This window comes from Lucilia cuprina, chromosome 5 (genome assembly GCF_022045245.1).
Source record: "Lucilia cuprina isolate Lc7/37 chromosome 5, ASM2204524v1, whole genome shotgun sequence".
Taxonomy (NCBI): Eukaryota; Metazoa; Arthropoda; class Insecta; order Diptera; family Calliphoridae; genus Lucilia; species Lucilia cuprina.
Genome location: NC_060953.1, coordinates 35,286,260 through 35,305,542, shown reverse-complemented (window position 1 = coordinate 35,305,542; position 19,283 = coordinate 35,286,260). Strand labels below are relative to the sequence as shown.

The 19,283-nt window shown below is 27.9% G+C and overlaps 3 protein-coding genes across 11 annotated transcripts in view; 1 reads left to right on the top strand and 2 right to left on the bottom strand.

Annotated features, from left to right (window-relative positions):
• The first annotated feature begins 631 nt into the window (after nt 1-631).
• LOC111684272 (cleavage and polyadenylation specificity factor subunit 5) lies at nt 632-7,028 on the top strand. The gene is made up of 5 exons (XM_023446409.2): nt 632-995; nt 1,941-2,205; nt 2,625-2,790; nt 4,408-4,522; nt 6,506-7,028. The coding sequence occupies exons 1-5, from the start codon at nt 868-870 to the stop codon at nt 6,525-6,527; spliced, it is 696 nt and encodes a 231-aa protein (XP_023302177.1). The 5' UTR covers nt 632-867; the 3' UTR covers nt 6,528-7,028.
• A 225-nt stretch (nt 7,029-7,253) lies between these two features.
• The window catches only part of LOC111684277 (alpha-tubulin N-acetyltransferase 1), a 52,751-nt gene continuing 40,721 nt past the window's right edge, over nt 7,254-19,283 (bottom strand). For 5 of the 6 annotated variants that reach the window (XM_046953264.1, XM_046953262.1, XM_046953265.1 and 2 more), the window contains 2 exons: nt 13,425-13,474; nt 7,254-10,904 (listed from right to left, as the gene is read on the bottom strand). In XM_046953264.1, coding sequence (XP_046809220.1) covers nt 10,304-10,904; nt 13,425-13,474 — 651 coding nt within the window. In that variant the 3' untranslated portion in view covers nt 7,254-10,303. Of the gene's footprint in view, nt 10,905-11,269; nt 11,589-13,424; nt 13,475-19,283 lie in introns of those variants that run through there. The other variant, XM_046953267.1, reaches the window with a different exon arrangement.
• On the bottom strand, nt 16,806-19,179 carry LOC124420452 (transcription factor SPT20 homolog). Of its 4 annotated transcripts, none has more exons than XM_046953270.1 (6): nt 18,979-19,179; nt 18,790-18,849; nt 18,652-18,720; nt 18,521-18,592; nt 17,311-17,511; nt 16,806-17,246 (listed from the first exon to the last, which is right to left on the bottom strand). In XM_046953270.1, the coding sequence occupies exons 1-6, from the start codon at nt 19,060-19,062 to the stop codon at nt 16,962-16,964; spliced, it is 771 nt and encodes a 256-aa protein (XP_046809226.1). In that variant the 5' UTR covers nt 19,063-19,179; the 3' UTR covers nt 16,806-16,961. The 4 variants fall into 4 exon arrangements, with proteins under 4 accessions (XP_046809226.1, XP_046809228.1, XP_046809225.1 ...); XM_046953272.1 differs by having other exon boundaries at nt 17,311-17,469; nt 18,790-18,852; nt 18,979-19,177; XM_046953269.1 differs by having other exon boundaries at nt 18,790-18,852; nt 18,979-19,175.

Genomic DNA, 19,283 nt, shown 5'->3' with positions numbered 1-19,283 from the left:
TAGTTAGCACTATAGGATAGTAGGCCACACAAAAATGTTAAGCTCTATTGGTCATGAACTGCCGGAGTTAGAGTTGGGCATTTCGGTCATTCATTAGTTCTATTGCTCAACGGAGTTTAGGTAGGTATTTCTTCTATATTTCTAGAAAATATGATTTTTTATGTTCTTTTCAACATCGGCCTTTTTTAGTTTTGCTCAAGAAAAAGTTTATACCTTTTTAATAAGTTTGTGTCCCTATGTGCTGCGTCGAATGTATATAAAATTTATATTATATTCCAAAATTTATATTATAAATATATACGTTCATAAGTATATTAGAGTGGTCACGAAGTGGTAGTTTTTGATTTTCCCGCCAAAAATAAGAATTTGGTTCATTCTATTAAACTATTTCTTAAATTAGCTATTGTGTTAGCTATTCAATAAGTTACATTTTTATTTAATACAACTACAAAATCGTAATTAAAAAAAAAATTAATAATATATTATTAAAGATGTTCAACAAAGCCGCCTTAAGTTAAAAAATTTTCCGCGGCGCTGCTTTGAATTTTCTTCAGCGGCTAGACTTAGTCGGCTTCAAGCCGAACCGGCGCAGGTCTCTGACCGGCATTGCCTGTTTTTCTTCAATTTCGCATAATTTCATTTTTTCTGCTAACAAACTACCACTTGAAGTGCACGCTAAATATAAAAAAGAAAGAATAAATGCTAATTAAAAATACAAATTATTAATTAAAATTATTAACTGTGTCAGAATATATTAAAAGAATTGTTGTAGAACTCAATAAAGCATACGTTTTATATTAAAAAATAAAGTTTTTCACTTGTGAAAAAAAAACGATTGTGTTAATTGTGTATACTGTATAATAAAACATGGCGACACAAGTTACAAACAAATCAGGAACTGGCTGGCCACGCCGCAGTAGCCAAGGACAAATGGATAATGGCACACAGAAATTTAATCCCAACCAATCGTTGACGATAAATAGGACAATAAATTTGTAAGTAAAAAAGCTAGAAAAAGTTAATTATTTTTGTTGTATTACACTGGCAAAAAATACATTATGGGGCACTGCCACATTGGGCGCCCAAAGTTACCAGGTTTGTTTTTCTACGATTTTCTTACTATCGATAACATTACTTTTTATCAATTTTTAACATATTTTTTTAAAACGTCGAATTTCTTTAAAAACCATCTTCTATAATTGTCTACTGTACAGCATGCATGAAAACAATACTTTTGTAATGTAAAATAAAAGGTTTTTGGACTTTTTCAAAAATATATCTTGACAGAATGTAAAACCAACATCAATAATGGTTTGTATGTTGTTTGTATAATTGTTAGTTTTTACATTTCCTGTATAACCGTTGTTCAGGCGGGGGAATGCTGATTTTGCAAAATGAAAAAATATACAATTTTAAAGTTTTAACTGGTTTATAAATCGTTTTATATTGAGATTGGCCAAACTGTATTGTAATAATTTCAAAAAGTGCGGGAAAAATGCATATTGAATAATAAAAATATTCAACTGGAAAAAGCCACCTTAATAATTATTATATTAGTGCTTAATTCCGAGCAACGAAATTGGGTTAATTATAAAGGGTTAGTCCATAAATCCATTGGCCTTAGTAAAAAGAGTTTGTTGGGCAGTTGATTATGTCGGTGGAAATCATGAGTACCATGTCCACATTTGGAACTTGTAGCATATTGCTCTTTTCCGATCTCAGTTAACCTTTAAACTATTGCCGTAATTTGATCTTGACAAAATTAGTTACTAATATATCTTAGCTTCCGTATAAGGCTAAAAAAAACGATAAGATATAATACAGTTGATATTTCTCACTTTTAACTCTTTTAAACACTTTATAAAATTAATAATATAATTACTTTACTAATGATTTTATCTCTTTAATTACATTTTCATATTTTATTTACGCTTTTCCAGATATCCACTTACAAATTACACCTTCGGTACTAAAGAACCACTATTTGAAAAGGATCCTTCAGTACCCTCTCGTTTCCAACGTATGCGTGAAGAATTTGATCGCATAGGTATGAGACGTTCCGTCGAAGGTGTTCTTTTAGTACATGAACATGGTTTGCCACATGTTTTACTATTACAACTTGGTACCACATTCTTCAAACTACCAGGAGGTGAACTTAATGCTGGCGAAGATGAAGTTGAAGGACTTAAGCGTCTACTAACAGAAGTAAGTAATAAAAACTATTTATCACATGTAGCAAGATGAGAATGTAAACATCGAAGATTGCATTGCAATCAAGAGATAATCATGGAAAATATTGTAAAACCAAAATGAAATTAACATAAAAATCTTTTAACAACCAAATATTGTTAATTAGTTTAAAGAACCAAATGCTATATTATGGAGAGTTAAAGAAACGATGAGAAAATTAAAATGTTTATTTTTTTGTATTTGCTAATTAAAAGAGAAACCATTGTATTAGTGGTGGTGTTGTTGTTGTTGATGTTGTTTTGTAAATTAACCCCCTCTACTACTACTACTAGGAGCAGATCTAATGAAAACTGAAAATTGTATTAAATAATTAATTATTGTTGTTTTATAAAAATCACATTGTTATTGTTATATTCGAATTGTAATTTATTTAGACTTTAGGACGTCAAGATGGTGTTAAGCAAGAGTGGATCGTTGAAGATACTATTGGCAATTGGTGGCGTCCCAACTTTGAACCTCCACAATATCCTTACATACCACCGCATATAACAAAACCTAAGGAACACAAACGTTTGTTTTTAGTACAACTACATGAAAAGGGTAAAGTTTTTTTTAAATTGTATTTTCATTTCTTCCTTTATTATTATACTATTATTGTTTGTTAATGTTTAGCTTATAAGTCCAGTCAAAAAATAAATAGTTGTATTAATTTTTCTTTCTACCATTTGCCTCAGCCACTTTAATTGTAAAATTGATTTTGAACAAAAACCATTTTTTTTCATACAGTTTTTTTTTATAAATATTTTCTTAATAATGTAATACAAACAATGTAAATTTCACTTTTTGCTCATTAAAGTGATACAAATTACTTGTTAAACATACACTTGATTATTTAAAATATGTATAGTAAACAACAAATGCTTTTAGGGCTATTTTATTATTAAAATAAAAACAATTAAAATAATATCCAAATATCACATCACACTTAATGTTTGCTATTTTAAAAACTATGTATTTAACTGATCTCTACATACATTTAAAGTTAAAATTTAAAAACTGTGTATGTTTTTCCCATATTTTCTCTTTAAAGTGTTTTTATTTAAGGAATCTTGTATTTCTTATTGAAAGTTCTTTTTATACTTTCCATCCACATGGCCAATCAAATTCTTTTTGTTTTATATTTTTTTTCTAAGCAAAATGTGTTTTAATTATTGTGAATATGCCTAAAAAAATTGTTCGCTAATGGCATATGTTTTAGAAGACTTTCTTTAAATTGTTGTAATAATTCTGTTCAAGAATTTGCATTGGCTATCAAAACTATATACAACTAAATATATCTATTTGTTTTTTGTGAATTATATTTTACAAATTGTATTTGTACCATTTACCATAATGTAATGTGGCTTTAAGTTGTTTGTCACATAGTATTATCATAGGAATATTTTGTAGAAAGAAATGTAATAACATACATTGCGTACAAACGTACACACATAGATTTATTATAAACTAATCAAACAAAAAAAAAATATGTAAATTTTATTATTGTATTAAACAAATGACGTTTTATATAAGATCAATTGTGATGGAAATTTTAAATGCAATTATAGTTGTTTCTTTTGTTTTTAAATATCCAATAAACGAAAATAGTTGTTAGTGGAAAAAGTTATAAATTTAAATTCTTAAGAGTTGTCATAAAAATATATTAGTTAATTGGTTATTTCCAACGAAGTTTTGTTTATTTCATACAAATAAAGTTTTTATACTTATAATTGCTTCCATTTTTTCCACTCATCTACACACATATAAAACGTTATTTCTCTATACAAAATATTGTTAAATTAAAAACAAATAAGAAAATAATGTAATGCATTTTCTTTTTAAACTAAAATTTCAATAATTTTATTAAAAAAGTTAAAAAACAAAACTTTTGTAAATATATAAATTTTGCATATTTATAGGATAATAAAAAAAATACAATGATAATAAAAAAAAATTAAAACAAAAATATATATATATTTGTTAAAATTAACCACCTTATATTTTTATTTATTTTTTTGTTCAAAAATACAACATATTAATATTGTAGTTTTACATAATTATTGATAAGATACAAAAACTTACCTTTAAAATTTCAATTAATTTAAAAGTAATGAAAACTCAATTTATGCGTTTTATTAAAAAATAACATTTAATTTTTATTTATTTTCAAATATTTAGCTTTGTTTGCAGTACCGAAAAATTACAAACTGGTAGCGGCGCCTCTATTTGAACTCTATGATAATTCACAGGGATATGGACCGATAATTTCTTCGTTACCACAAGCGTTATGCAGGTGAGTTTATTAAATTTATTAAAAGATATTTTCTAATGAGTAGAGCTAATCTATTGTCTAATCTAGTCTAGTTTATAGTCTACTCTGTAGTCTAGTCTATTGTCTAGTATAGTTAAGTGAAAATCCTGCTTTATATACAAAAATGTTAGTTGAGTTATTTCGGATTTTATCGTCCAACTTGGTCTAATCTATTGTCTAGTCTATTGTGTACTCTATAGTCTATTCTATAGTGTAGTCTTTAGTGTCGTCTATAGTCTAGTCTAAAGTCTAGTCTATAATCTAATCTATAGTCTAGTCTGAACTCTAGTCTTAAGCCTAGTCTATAGTCTAGTCTATAGTGTAGCCTATTGTCTAGCCTATAGTCTAGTCTATAGTGTAGTCTATAGTCCAGTCTATAGTCTAATATAAAGTCTTGTCTAGTCTATAGTCGAATTTATATTCTAGTCTATATTCCAGTCTATAATCTAATCTATAGTGTAGTCTGTAGTCTAGTCTATAATCCAGACTATAGTCCAGACTATAGTCCAGACTATAGTCTAGTCTATAGTTTAGTCTATAGTCTAGTCTATAGTCTAGTCTATAGTCTAGTCTATAGTTTAGTCTATAGTCTAGTCTATAGTCTATTCTATAGTCTAGTCTATAGTCTAGTCTATAGTCTAGTCTTTAGTCTAGTCTATAGTCAAGTCTGTTGTCTAGTCTATAGTCTAGTCTATAGTCTAGTCTATAGCCTAGTCTATAGTCTAGTCTATAGTCTAGTCTTTAGTCTAGTCTATAGTCAAGTCTGTAGTCTAGTCTATAGTTTAGTCTATAGTTTAGTCTATAGTCTAGTCTATAGTCTAGTCTATAGTCTAGTCTATAGTCTAGTCTATAGCCTAGTCTATAGCCTAGTCTATAGTCTAGTCTATAGTCTAATCTATAGATCAGTTTATAGTCTAGTCTATAGTTTAGTTTATAGTCTAGTCTATAGTTTAGTCTAAAGTCTAGTCTATAGACTAGTCTAAAGTCTAGTCTATAATCTAGTCTATAGTCTATTCTGTAGTCTAGTCTATTATCTAGTCTACAGTCTAGTCTATAGTGTAGCCTATAGTCTAGTGTATAGTGTAGTCTATAGTTAAGTATATAGTGTAGTCTATAGTCTAGTTTATAGTTTAGACTAAAGTCTAGTCTATAGTGTAGTCTATAGTCTAGTCTATAGTCTAGTTTATAGTTTAGTCTAAAGTCTAGTCTATAGTCTAGTCTAAAGTCTAGTAAAAGGTCTAGTTTATAGTCTATAGTCTAGTCTATAGTTTAGTCTAAAGTCTATTATATAGTCTAGTCTATAATCTATAGTCGAATTTATATTCTAGTCTATATTCCAGTCTATAGTTCTATCTATAGACTAGCCTAATGTAATGCATAGTGTAGTCTATAGTCCAGACTATAGTCTAGTTTATAGTTTAGTCTATAGTCTAGTCTATAGTTTAGTCTATAGTCTAGTCTATAGTCTAGTCTATAGTCTAATCTATAGTCTGGTCTATAGTCTAGTCTATAGTCTGGTCTATAGTCTAGTCTATAGTCTGGTCTATAGTCTAGTCTATAGTCTAGTCTATAGTTTAGTTTATAGTCTAGTCTTAGTCTAGTCTATAGTTTACTTTATAGTCTAGTCTACAGTCTAGTCTATAATCTAGTCTATAGTCTAGTCTGTAGCCTAGTCTATTATCAAGTCTATAGTCTAGTCAATAGTCTAGTCTATAGTGTAGTCTATGGTCTAGTATATAGTGTAGTCTATAGTCTAGTATATAGTCTAGCCTATAGTCTAGTCTATAACCTAGTCTATTATCTAGTCTATAGTCTATATGTATTTCGAATATTCTGAATTAATTTAGAATTTTCAAGTCAAACAATTTTAAAATAAATGTCGCAATTTTGGTTTTTTTTTTTTTTTAAATTAATTTCAACATTTCAAATTTTTTAGTATAAATTTGTTTGTTTAATCTTTTATAGGTTTAATTTCATCTACATGTGAGTAGAGTGGGAATCTTCCTCTACCGCATCAAATCATCCAGAAGAATGCTATAATGATAAATCTCTCGAACAACAATTACCACAGCAAACGCATACAGATGTTTATAACGATTATATGGAACATGATGTGCAACAACATGCAACATTATTGTCAAACTTTAATCAACACCACCATTCTTATTGAACATTTCAAAATTTAATTATTATTTATAAAATATTAATTATTATTATAAAAAAAAATAACAAAATAATAACAAAGAAAGAAAGCAAACAAATAAAACTTAACTTTATAATATTTAGATTTTAATTCAAAGAACCCTTAAAAAAAATAATAAAATTTCCAAAATAAAGTTAAAATGCTTTACAACACACTGTTTTTAAGAAAGATGTTAAATTATATGATTAGAAAAGAAAAAATAATAATAATAATTATACATACTTACTTGAGTTTATCTAAAGTAAATAAAATTAATGAAAATAAAGACTTACACAAAAAACGCAACTATTTAGTTCAATAAATTCAAATAAAATGCCGTTTTTTCCAATATCTGTTTTGTATCATTTATTTAATTAATAGTTATAAATGTAATTAATACAAATTGATGAGAATTATTTCCTTAAATATTATTAATGTGCTGTTTGTTTTTATTTATTTTAAACATTTAGATTTTGTTAAGAAGATAAATTTTATATTTTTGGTTTTTCTTTTAAATTTGATTTATAAATGTTTTTGTTTTTTTTTTGTTTTAGAGCATATAATCTTCAAATAGTTTTTCATATGTCTGATCTCTGTAAATGGAAGATATAGTTAGATATATATTTTTGTGTTTTGCTTTTTTTTCAATGATTTTCTATTTTGTGTGTGTGTGTGTGTATGAGTATTTGTTTAAAAATTTTACTATTTTATTAAGTTTATTTGAATTTTTCTATTGTTAGTTAAGCTTTAAAGCAAATCTTACAAGGCAAATAAAACTTTAAATTGTGAAGTAGATTTTTTGATTTTTTAAATTCAAAATTTTGAATTATGATGATGTTTTTTTCATAGATGAGTTTTATATTAGTATGTATTGATATAAAGCCTAAAGCTATTTGCTAATATGATGTTTGTTTACATAAAGCTTAAGAAGTTTACTCCATTATACGAATTAACAATCAAAATGTTAGAATTTTAATGCAAAATACCCTGCATATTCGTGTAAAATGTGCTCCTCAAAGGACTAAAACTGGGGGGATCTACTCCGTATTTTGATTCGAAAAAATAACAGGTTTCCCTGGATTCAATGTAATCCCAATATTTTGACAAAAAACATACTCCATTTAAAATTGTCCTAGATGAGGACATGAACATTGTTAAAAAAAGTACACATGATTCATGCCTGCATTACATAGGACTACTAAACGGATCATGTACTCCAATAATGTTTACACACAGCACTTGGGGTATGGATAAAAACACCTTGTTAGCTACATATAACATGATTGGTCGGTCAGTAATTAATAATGCTGCTCCAGTGTTGTTGCAAGTAGCATGTGGCGACGAAATTTTCCTACCACTCTCGATGGTGGTTAAGTTCAGAGCAGTTTCTTAGATGACAACAGCCCAAACAAGAGTTGCACCTTAATTGGATGGACATATGGTGCAGTCGGTTCTGGCAAACTGTGCCGAACCAGGGTCCTGAATTTAATTCAGGCACGGAGCAAGCGGATGCGGAGCAGCAATGCCGGAAAATGTTCTTCCGCAGCAGAAAATTGTATTGTTGTTGCCATCCCTTTGCCGAATAATACGAGTCATTCCGGTGCATAGAACCGGCTGTTGGGGAATGCTGCTACAGTGTAATCACCTTCGCTTAGTGATACCCAATGAGCTGTCTACAAATTAGTATGAGGAAATGAAGGTTCTCCCAGTCAAGAAACACAATGTCATGTTAACTAAACAGTTCCTTTTGGGATGTCATTGCAGGAGTCTTTCCAACATTACCGCCAAACAGTTGGATGCTCCCCCGATGCATGTCAGAAATAATCTGCGTATATACAAGGAAAACATATGCAGGATCCACTGGATCAGTCATTAAATATGTCAGCTTTGAACGATAGTCGAAGAGACGCCCTAAATTCCGCGGTCGCAGGATACCGCATTAATGTCGGAAAAAAACCTGCCGCTGAAAACAAAAGCAGTTCTGAACCGACTAAGATCGGGATGGAGCAACAGGTTTAATGCCTACTGATCACGTGTAGACCGTGCCGTACCCAACGAATGTCCTGCATGGAGTAAGGGTGCTTATGACACACATCACACATTCAACTGATCAGCCCACCCTACTTCACTCCGAACAATGGATTTATGGACGTATTCAGTAGCGCCATTTGTAGGCCTAGGCATTGCTGTAGAATAAAGTATTATAATCGTTGGATCAGTCCTCTAATATGGCAGTCTTGACGCCATAAATTCCGCGTTCTTAGCACAAGAACAGTTCTGGAACGACTAAAATCGGGATGGAGCAACAAGTTAAATGCCTATTGTAGACTGTGCCGTCCCCAACGAATATGCTGCATGTGGTAAGGGTGCTTATGACACCCACCACATATTCAACTGACCAGCCAACCCTTCTTCAATCCGACCAATAAATTTATGGACGTATCCAGTAGCCCAATTTTTAGGCCTAGACATTGATGTAGAACCCTTCCCCACAACTAGATTATTGTATAGTTTTAGCTGTTACAACAATAACTTTTGCAAGGTATTTACTCCAATAACTTCTGCAGGTTATGAATACCACCTTGTTCCCGGTTCAAATTTATAACATTGTTGCCATAAATATTTACTTATTTGTAGCAATAAAATTTGGTATATTAAGAGTTTTTTTTAAAACGTATAATGAAGTAAATTTCCTAAATATGAATATAAATTATGATTTCTTATATATTATTTTATATAAACATGTGTGTGATTTTATATAACAATGTGCGTTTTGTTTTCTCCAGAAATAAAGGAACAAATTTAACCGATAAATAACAAATAAAGAAAAAACTAGTGAAGTGTGTTAAGCAAATAACTAAATAAAAAATAAAACCATAAACAATTGAATTGTAATGGAAAATATAATTAAGAAACTAAAATAAAGGAACTTTTAGGTGTTGTTCACAAAAAAGAAAGGAATTTCATATAGGAGTGGGAGAGATGCTTTCAATAGCTAAACTTTATTTTGTGTGGGTTATATTTCATTTTTTTATAAATAAGTAATGTCCTTTAATCATGCGATATGTTTTGAAGTTTTGTTTTTTTTTTTTTTTGGGGTATAAGTGTCAGTGTTATTTGCTATTATATGGAAACAAAATGCAAAATAATTTACGAGTTGGGAAACATAGACCTCGTTTCTAAAAAGAAGTAACTGAAAGAATCAGTTATATTACACATTTCTTGCTGAATGTTCTATTACAGAATTCCATGCCTATTGAAAGTGCTATTACATATACAGACCTATTTTGAGTAATAAACTCCCTAGGAGTTTACCATCACTAAAAACTTGATCTCCATTAGATTATCAATTGCCTCAATTGTTGACAATTTCATTTGAGCATTTTGTGGAAATAAATGTTAAGATTTACTTTTAACCAATTTTTTTGATATAAACATTTTGCTGTTAAATCAAATTGAAAGATTTCTTAAATATGTACTAAAATATATCGTTATGTTATCTTAAACAATATGTATTTGTATATATGTATGTATGTAAATGTTAATGTTTACTTTTCTCTTAGATAATATGTATAAATAATTTACCACAATTTATTGTGATAAAACTTTAAATCATAATAACCCTGATCGGTTAAACCCTCCCCTGACGAAGAAACCGTCGACATTGTTTCCTCATTGGCATTTGGCGATAATGGTTGTTTGCCAATGGGACGATTGATTTTTACCACACCGAAATCTTCTCTTAACTCTTGATCAAATTCCATTTTTGTCGAAGGTGTTACAGCCATACCCACACCATACGAACGATTCTTCATGCCTGTATGCTGTTTGCTTAGATGGAAAGTGGGTGCTGTTTTGCGATTTTCCATTTCGAATACGGATGATGTACTTTTCGTGGGTTGGGAGGGTGTATTAACTAATGAATTTTGTTGGGACTGCGTTGACGATTCATGTTCGTTGGCAGCAGCAGCAGCAGTGTGATCATTAATATTTATTTCAAGTTCAGCTGTGGCATCTGTAGCAGAAGCTATTGGCTGTTCTTGATCTGCCTGGGTTTGTAAATCTTCATCGACTTCATCATGTGTTTGTGGCTGTTCAACGTCGTGTTGAGTTTGTTGATGATCATTTATATTTAAATTGTGTAAATTGTCATTAACAATTTCAACTGAAGGTGATTGTTTACTATAAAAAAGTATATTGATTGAATAAAACAAATTACATTTTGAAGTGTTTGTGTAGAATAATTCGCTATTTTCTCTAAATGTGGAAAATAGTTTAATTTGGTGCACAAAGGCCAAATTTTTAAGGATAAACAAAAAAGGACATTCAATGAAAGTAAAATGGAGTTTCATTCTCAATTGATTATTAGTTTCTGTATTGTCATTTCATTGTGCCTTAGTAGTCTAGAAAGTGGAATTTTTAAACTTTTTTTCTTGAAAATTTCTGACTAATTTTATAAACAAAAATAAAATAACAAATAATTCTAGAATTTGTTTAAGTTATAAATTTATTAAAATTTTGTTTGCTAATAAAATGCCATTTTTTTAAATTGAAATTTATGTAAATCGAAAAGGGCGCTGAACTTGTTTAATTAAGAAATTAATTATAAAATAAATTATTAAAAAAAGTTAAAATTAATTAAAAAACAAAATGGTTAATGATTGTGCTGCCTCTTTAAATGCTATTTTGATATGTTACAAATTAAATACTTAAATAAGTTTATAGTTTAAAACAAAAAGATTTCTAATAAACATTATAAAAAAAGTTAATTTGTTTAAAATAAAAATATACATTAATTTAATTAGGGAGTAAAATAAAACAGCTACCAAAGGTTTGTACAAAATGTCCAGTGAAAGTTATGATATTCTGAAATAAAAAAATTTAAAAAAATAATAAATTATTAAAAAATAATAAATACTAATAGTAAAAAAATTAAAATAAAATAATAAGTAAGTAGGTAAGTAAGTAAGTAAGGAAGTAAGTAAGTAAGTAAGTAAGTAAGTAAGTAAGTAAGTAAGTAAGTAAGTAAGTAAGTAAGTAAGTAAGTAATTAAGTAAGTAAGTAAGTAAATAAGTAAGTAAATAAGTAAGTAAGTAAGTAAGTAGTGCTCGCCGATATGCAGGTGAATTATAGGTATGAAAAGGGGTCGTAGCCAATACCAATTCGAGCTTATGTTTCGATAGTCCGGTGGCTTCTTTGGACAAAACATTTCTACGGGGAGTTTAGCGTATATGCGTTTGGTGTTTCCTACCAATGCTCTTTTCTTTAGGCGAACGTCATTCATGTATACTGACGCAATGGAAGGCTAGAAACAAATCATCGGACATGACTGATTGCAGTTACAGAATATGTCGAAAACTTTGAAACGCTGATCCCATATAAAATGCCTTGGTACACGGATGGCAATAACGGAATGTGTAAATTGGATTAGAAAAATATGGCGCTCAAAGGACTTTAAACATTTACCTATAGCCAGAACACAATTAGGACGATAACAGATGATAGAATTAAATTTAAGACAGTATTGGATTGTAAGAAAGCTTTAATTGATTATTCTTCCAGAGATAAGCTTTACACCATATGGGTACCATGCCACTCGGGAGTTGTCATCAACGAGAATGTAATACCTTTAAAGGGAAAGGAGCTCGAGGTAATTAACCCGATAAACGTAAAATCATTCGACGTAACTAAAGTCGAATTAAATTAAAGGCCTTTTGGAAAACTGAAACGTTGAGTAAAACCACAAAGATTCTATGGGGTGACCCTAATGAGAGCAAGACGAGAGTCTGGGATTAGTACCCAGCAAAAAAGTTTGAAAAACCTATGAATTTTACATTAGCGTGTCATTGAGGGGATGTTGTTCATTTTTGGCAACTCTGAACTACATCTAATCTTGGTTTAAGAAGCTGTTAAAATCCGATATAACACATTCTTTTAATGACACTCTTATGAAAATTTCACTGGTTTTCACCAAACCTTGATGTACTTCAAATATGTTGTCTGTAATGACTTATCCACATCTCTTTTCTAACTTTTAAATTGGTTTTCATTTGTAAGGAAATATTTGGTTTATAAAAGTGAATAATATGTAAACGCATTTTTATATGTGATTAAGATGTAGTTTGTAAAGTAGTTTGCTGGGTAAGAATTACGAGCACATCTATACAAAATTGAACGTGCGAATTTAGATGAATGTAGAGCAATTGGAGAGGACAGTGAAACTCTAAGGCATTTTCTTTGCCACTGACAGACATTTGTCGAAGGTAGATTCAAGTATCTTGGAAGCGAATATTTAAATTTGATGTAGTAAATTCATATCCTTAACCTAACAATAATTTTTTGCAAAATTGACAAAATTTGAAACGATTTTATTTAATCGATTTCTAAATTTTAAATTTCTTTTATTTTTAATTTTTTTAGACAAGAAAACAAAAACATTTAATTAATACTTCATTAACGCAGATCATCTCTCTGACAGAATGAGTAAAGAAGAAATAATAAAATAATGATTGGCATAATGAATGAATGAATTAGTAATGAGCTGTTTTTTTAGAAATATTCACATAAAATGATTTAATATAATAAATTATAAAAAAATGCAAATAAAAATAATATTTTTTAATGAATATGATTAGAAATAAGATGATATACTGCTACATACATACGTACAAATATATTTAAAAGAAATAATATCAAACATACCTTCCCGGTTCAGCACCGCTATTATTTGCTGTCGTGCCACTGTGAATTATCTATAAAATGAGAAAAAGAAAATAATTATAGACATTAAACAATAGAATAACTGGTTTAAACTAGTTTTTAAAAGAATTATGGCAATTTGTTCTTTAACATTATCAATAGATTCGTACTTAAAAAAAGAAATAAAAAAAAAGTAATAAAACAGTTTCACTTTCATAATAACAAGTGGAATAAATTTAAAAAAATATAAACATATATACATACAAAACATACATACATATGTATTTAGAAATAAGTCCATGTTTAAGTAAAACAAACAAATATTATGTATGTAATTATTTGTATGAACTACTTAGGAAATGTCCTCCTTAAAAAAAGGAGTTAATTTTCTTTTTGTTATATGTAAGTACACTGAAAGAATTATACACAAAAACATTTAAGAAATTTATATTTAAGTGAATTCTTATAAAAAACTCTATTATTACCCAAGATTTTCATTTTCTACATAATGTAAATAATTAAAATATTAAGAAAATATACAAATTTTATTAAGTTTCATGTATTGCGGTTAAAAATTACATTGTTGACAAAATGTCAATAATAAATTTTCTTTATATATTTTTTTCATTAAATTTATAAAGATTTTGTTATATTTACTTAAAATTTCTATTGTTTACACCATGAGTTGAATTTTTGAATTTTTGTGACCATTTTCAAAAATTTTCTTAGGTTAGGTTACGTTAGGTAAGGCTCGGCGGAGTTTTTTTGTTTTACTAATATTTTCAGATGTTTACATTATTTACATCATGTTTAAAAAAATGTTTGTAACTTTTAAGGAAATTTTACAAAAATTTCTTATGTTTTCGAAGAATTTTTTAATGTAACCCAAAATGTACATTATTTACACAATGTCAACAATTAATATTTTCAATAAAAATGGTAATTGTATCGTTTACACTATGTCAATAATTGATTTTTTGAATATTTTTTGACTATTTTCAAAACTTTTTTTTAAATTTACTAAGGTTTTGAATTATTTACCTAATGTTTACATGATTTGAAAAATAAATTTTTTATAACTTTAAAGGAAACTTCACAAAAGTCTTCAAAGATTTTTTTAATTGAATTCAAAATGTATATTGTTTACATATGTCAACAATTAAAGTTTCTAATAAAAAGGTATATTTACTTGAGAATTTTATTGTTTTTTTTTTAATTTTTTTTTAATTTTCAAAGATTTTGAATTGTTTACATATTGTCAACAATTAAAGTTTACAATAATAATGGTATAAGTACTTGAAAACTTTATCGTTTACAATATGTCAATAAATGAACTTTTGGATATTTTTTGACTATTGTCAAAACTTTTTTTAAATTTGCAAAGATTTTGAATTATTTACTTAATGTTTACATAGTTTACATGATGTAAAAAATATTAAGTTTTAACTTATAAAGAAATTTCACAAAAATTTTATGAGTTTTTTTTTAAAAATTCTGAATTACCCAAAATTTACATTATTTACATAATGTCAACAATTGAAATGTCTTGAAATAAGTATTGTTTACACTATGTCAATAACTGACTTTTTGTATAATTTTTGACCATATTGAGACTTTGAATTTTTTAAATAATATTTACATTGTTTACATAATGTCAACAATTAAAATTTCCAATAAAAATGTTAAAAACAGAAATTATATTACAATTTGTATGATTTTATGTATTTCTATAAAAAATTACATTGTTTACAAAATGTCAACAATTTTTTTATTACATGTAATTTATAAACTTATAAATTTGCAAAATTTTTTTATTATATACTAAAAATTTACACTGGTTACGCGATGTCAATAATTGAATTTTGTGTACATTTTGACAATTTTTGGAAATTTTCGTGGTTTTACAGAGTTCTCATATTTTTGACCTAAAATCTAGATTCACCCCTATTCTGCATTTTGATTACGTAAGTTGTAAGTTGTTGTTTATGTGGCGGTTCAAATTGAAATGCAGAATTGGGGCCATTGTTTACATAATGATAACAGTTCAAATTTCCAATAAAAGTTAAGAAAACATAAAAATTGTATTAATGTATGAAGCTTTTGTTTATTTTACTAAAAGTGTACATTGTTTTTTTTGTTACATTTACTTGAAATTTACATTCATTACACCATGTTTAAAATTAAATTTTGTGTATTTTTTTAGAACTTTTAGAAATTTTCTTGATTTTACAAAGATTTTCTATTATTTACCTAAATTTAACATTGTTTACATAATGTAAAGAAATCGATTTTTTATGTTTTTACAAACATTTGTTTACATAATGTCAAAAAAGATCTAAAGATTTTGTATATTTTTCTTTCAAATACGCACAATTTCTCAAGCTCACTAATTATTCTTTTATATAAACGACTGTTATGATAGTTATGACAATAACAACGAAAAAATATGTGCAAAACTATTTTCCTATTTAAATTTTCCACAGGAAAATTAAATTTTTTTAGTGTACTTTAAACATTATTTTTTTTGCTAAAATGATAATAATAAATATTACGGTTAAGTTTAAATTTTTTTCTTTCAACACATATATATGTTTTTGTTATTTGAAAGAAGAAGAACATCCACAAAAACACAAACATTCATACGAGTAAAACAATGAAATTTCCTGTTGAGCTACAATAAACATTTTTGTGGCCCTTTTTGTTTAAACTGTAACTAAAAAGGAAGAACAAACAAAAAAAAATTACGAAAAGAACAAACAACTTAAGAAGAATAACCCACTTGGTTGACTGCTGACAGTTTATTTGGAATGGTTTGGAAAAAGGAATACAGAAACATACAGTTCAGATAGCAAATCGTTATGTGACACGCTTACTTATACCAAAATAAAATAATAAAGAAAATTCTTTAAAAAAATGAAATAGAATCTAAACAATAGTGAAAGTAGTTGAACTGTTTAAATTGTTGCAGAATATAAAGAAAGTTATTTTGGCTTTAAGCCAAAACCTTATATTCTATGGGACATTGTTTTCTGTTTTTTTGCCATATAATTGTAGTAAAATATTTAATATTTTGTAAAATGTTTTCAGTACATTAAATAGTAATTTTCAAGAATAATTTAAGTTTATATCTATCTATCTATCTATCTATCTATCTATCTATCTATCTATCTATCTATCTATCTATCTATCTATCTATCTATCTATCTATCAATCTATCTATCTATCTATCTATCTATCTATCTATCTATCTATCTATCTATCTATCTATCTATCTATCTATCTATCTATCTATCTATCTATCTATCTATCTATCTATCTATCTATCTATCTATCTATCTATCTATCTATCTATCTATCAATGATTAAATATTTACATAGAAAAAATTACATTGATTACAAACCCATTGTTTATTCAAATATTAATCCATAACGCTATTAATTTTAAAATTATTTTTACAAAATATCAATAATTAATTTAATAACAAAAATACAAATTAAAATTTTGAATATTCAACAAATTTGATAAAATAAATAACAAATTCAAGTTGAGCCTGATGGCGTGGCATGTTCTCCATTATTTTGTACTTTCGGTGACATATCATGGCTAACATCTGCTCCACGTACCAAATAAATAGTAGTCTGACAATTTGGACAAGTTGTACACATTTCAGGTTCTTGATTTGTTAAAGTATTATTGTAAATTGTAGTTTGAGGTTGTGTGGTATTTTGCCGACCGTTTCCTAGTATTCCAGTATTTTGATTTTGTGTTATTTGTTGCTGGTGCTGCTGTTGTTGCTGATAATCCTGTTGCGCGGATACAGAAGACTTTTTTTATTATAATTAGAAAACATGTTTTGTAATTATTTAGACAAAAATATGTTTAAATTACATGATTAATTTGATTTTTTGCATTTATGGTTTGTTGGTTATTTTGTACTGATGGCATAGTTCCAGCTGCACTGTGAACTTGAGATTGCATTTGGATATGTGATGGTGTCATATTTGCTGCTGCATGTTCTTGATAATTTTGTTGAACTTTTAATTGAGCCTGTGAAATTATTGGATTTGGTACAGATCCTTCGGCTGGAGGCTTAGGTGGAAATGAATATTATTTGTTTGGATGTGATTTTTTCAAAAGGACAAAACCTAAGTAAATCTAACTTAACCTTCAATAAAATTATAAATCCAAGGATATTACTTTGTAACTCGATTTGAAAGCTAAAATTGTTCGAGTGTGTATATTCAATGACACAACTTTTCGAATGCCTTCAGTTTCGAATCGAAATACAGAGTAATACCACCTTGTATTCATTCAAGAACTATTAATATGGTTTTTAATGCAGTTTTCACTTACAATTGAATGCTGTCCTGCGGCGGGCACATTGGTCATATTAAAATGATTATTTTTATTCAAAAACTATCTATAATTTGGACCATAGTATTGTCTATAGTCAACACCATAGTCTGAACTATAGACAAATTATAATCTACTGGGTGTATAACTTAAAACGGTGGGATTTACGCTTTCTTTAAGGGAGCATATCTGTTTAACTTTGCACAATTTGTAGAGCTTGAAATCGGTGTAGAACACCCGGTTATGAGAATTGTATAGTAGTAACTGTTACAAAAACATCAAAGCTGTTGAAAACTGCAACTGCGGCCAGACATGAGTGGTAATGGTCCATTATGAGCGTTGACACAATGCAATAATGCATAAAAGCTATTTTCAAAGAATTAGTTTGGAAGTTTAGCCCAACGCTTGACCCGTCTGACTACCAAGATGAGCAGTATTTTAGCACGAAATATTTCCAGTAAAAAAAGAAAGGAAAAAGATCATTCGTTCAATACGTTCGCAAAATTTTTAAAATCGTAAATTTTTTAAAGAAGAAAGAAAAAGGATCATTCGTCCAATACGTTCGCAAAATTTTAAAAAATCATTAATTTTTTAAGTTATACACCGATATTTAAATTTTGACACCTGAATAATAATAAAAAACTTCATATCAGCCTTCCAATTACAATTAATTGTAATTAAGAAGTAATAAATCTAAAATCTGCAACGTATTTTAATTTTCGTAAAAATCTAAACCAAATATTACCGAATTCCTAGAAAATAGAGGTTTTCGAAAAATATTTTGCTTCAAATATTCCTCATCCACATCTTGTAGACCCTACAAAACTAAAAGAGTCTAAACTTTTTCATTAATATAACACATTTCCAAACAAATACCGATCTACGTTCCACAGTTTGTTGCTTATTAGGCAGTTTACTTAAAGCATCTAAAGGATGCTTGCGACCCTATATTATAAAAAAATTTCAATATTATATATTATAATAGAAAAAGATCATTACATTGAAAATACTTACATTAAGTTTAGCTTGCTCAGCCGCTTGGCTGGGAGTCAAACTTATTTCGCTGGCATTTTTCTTCTTTAAAATAATTTTAAAACATAACATTATTTATACACTTCCGAAGCAAGAGAATAACATTTCCCTTTTTTTCTTAGTGCGAAAAAGTGGAAATGTTATTTTCAGTAAAATTGTAATGTTGCTCACCATGACTTGTGTTTTCGAGGAACTTGTGGTAACACGATGACCATTGTTTTGATAATGCATAGTGTTACTACGTTTAGCTTCCATTTTTAAGATTAGATTTTTTATATAAACGCACGTTTTTTATAAAATATATTTTTTGTTAACAGATTTGTTTCAAATTTAAGCAAAATTTATTTATTTAATACAATTATGGGAATAATTTTTATTTAATCTAGTTGTAATGTTGATATTTAAAGCAAATCATATTTGTTTGCTATAAAATTTTGTATTTTTTTACTAAAAACCAATATTTAAAAGAATTAATT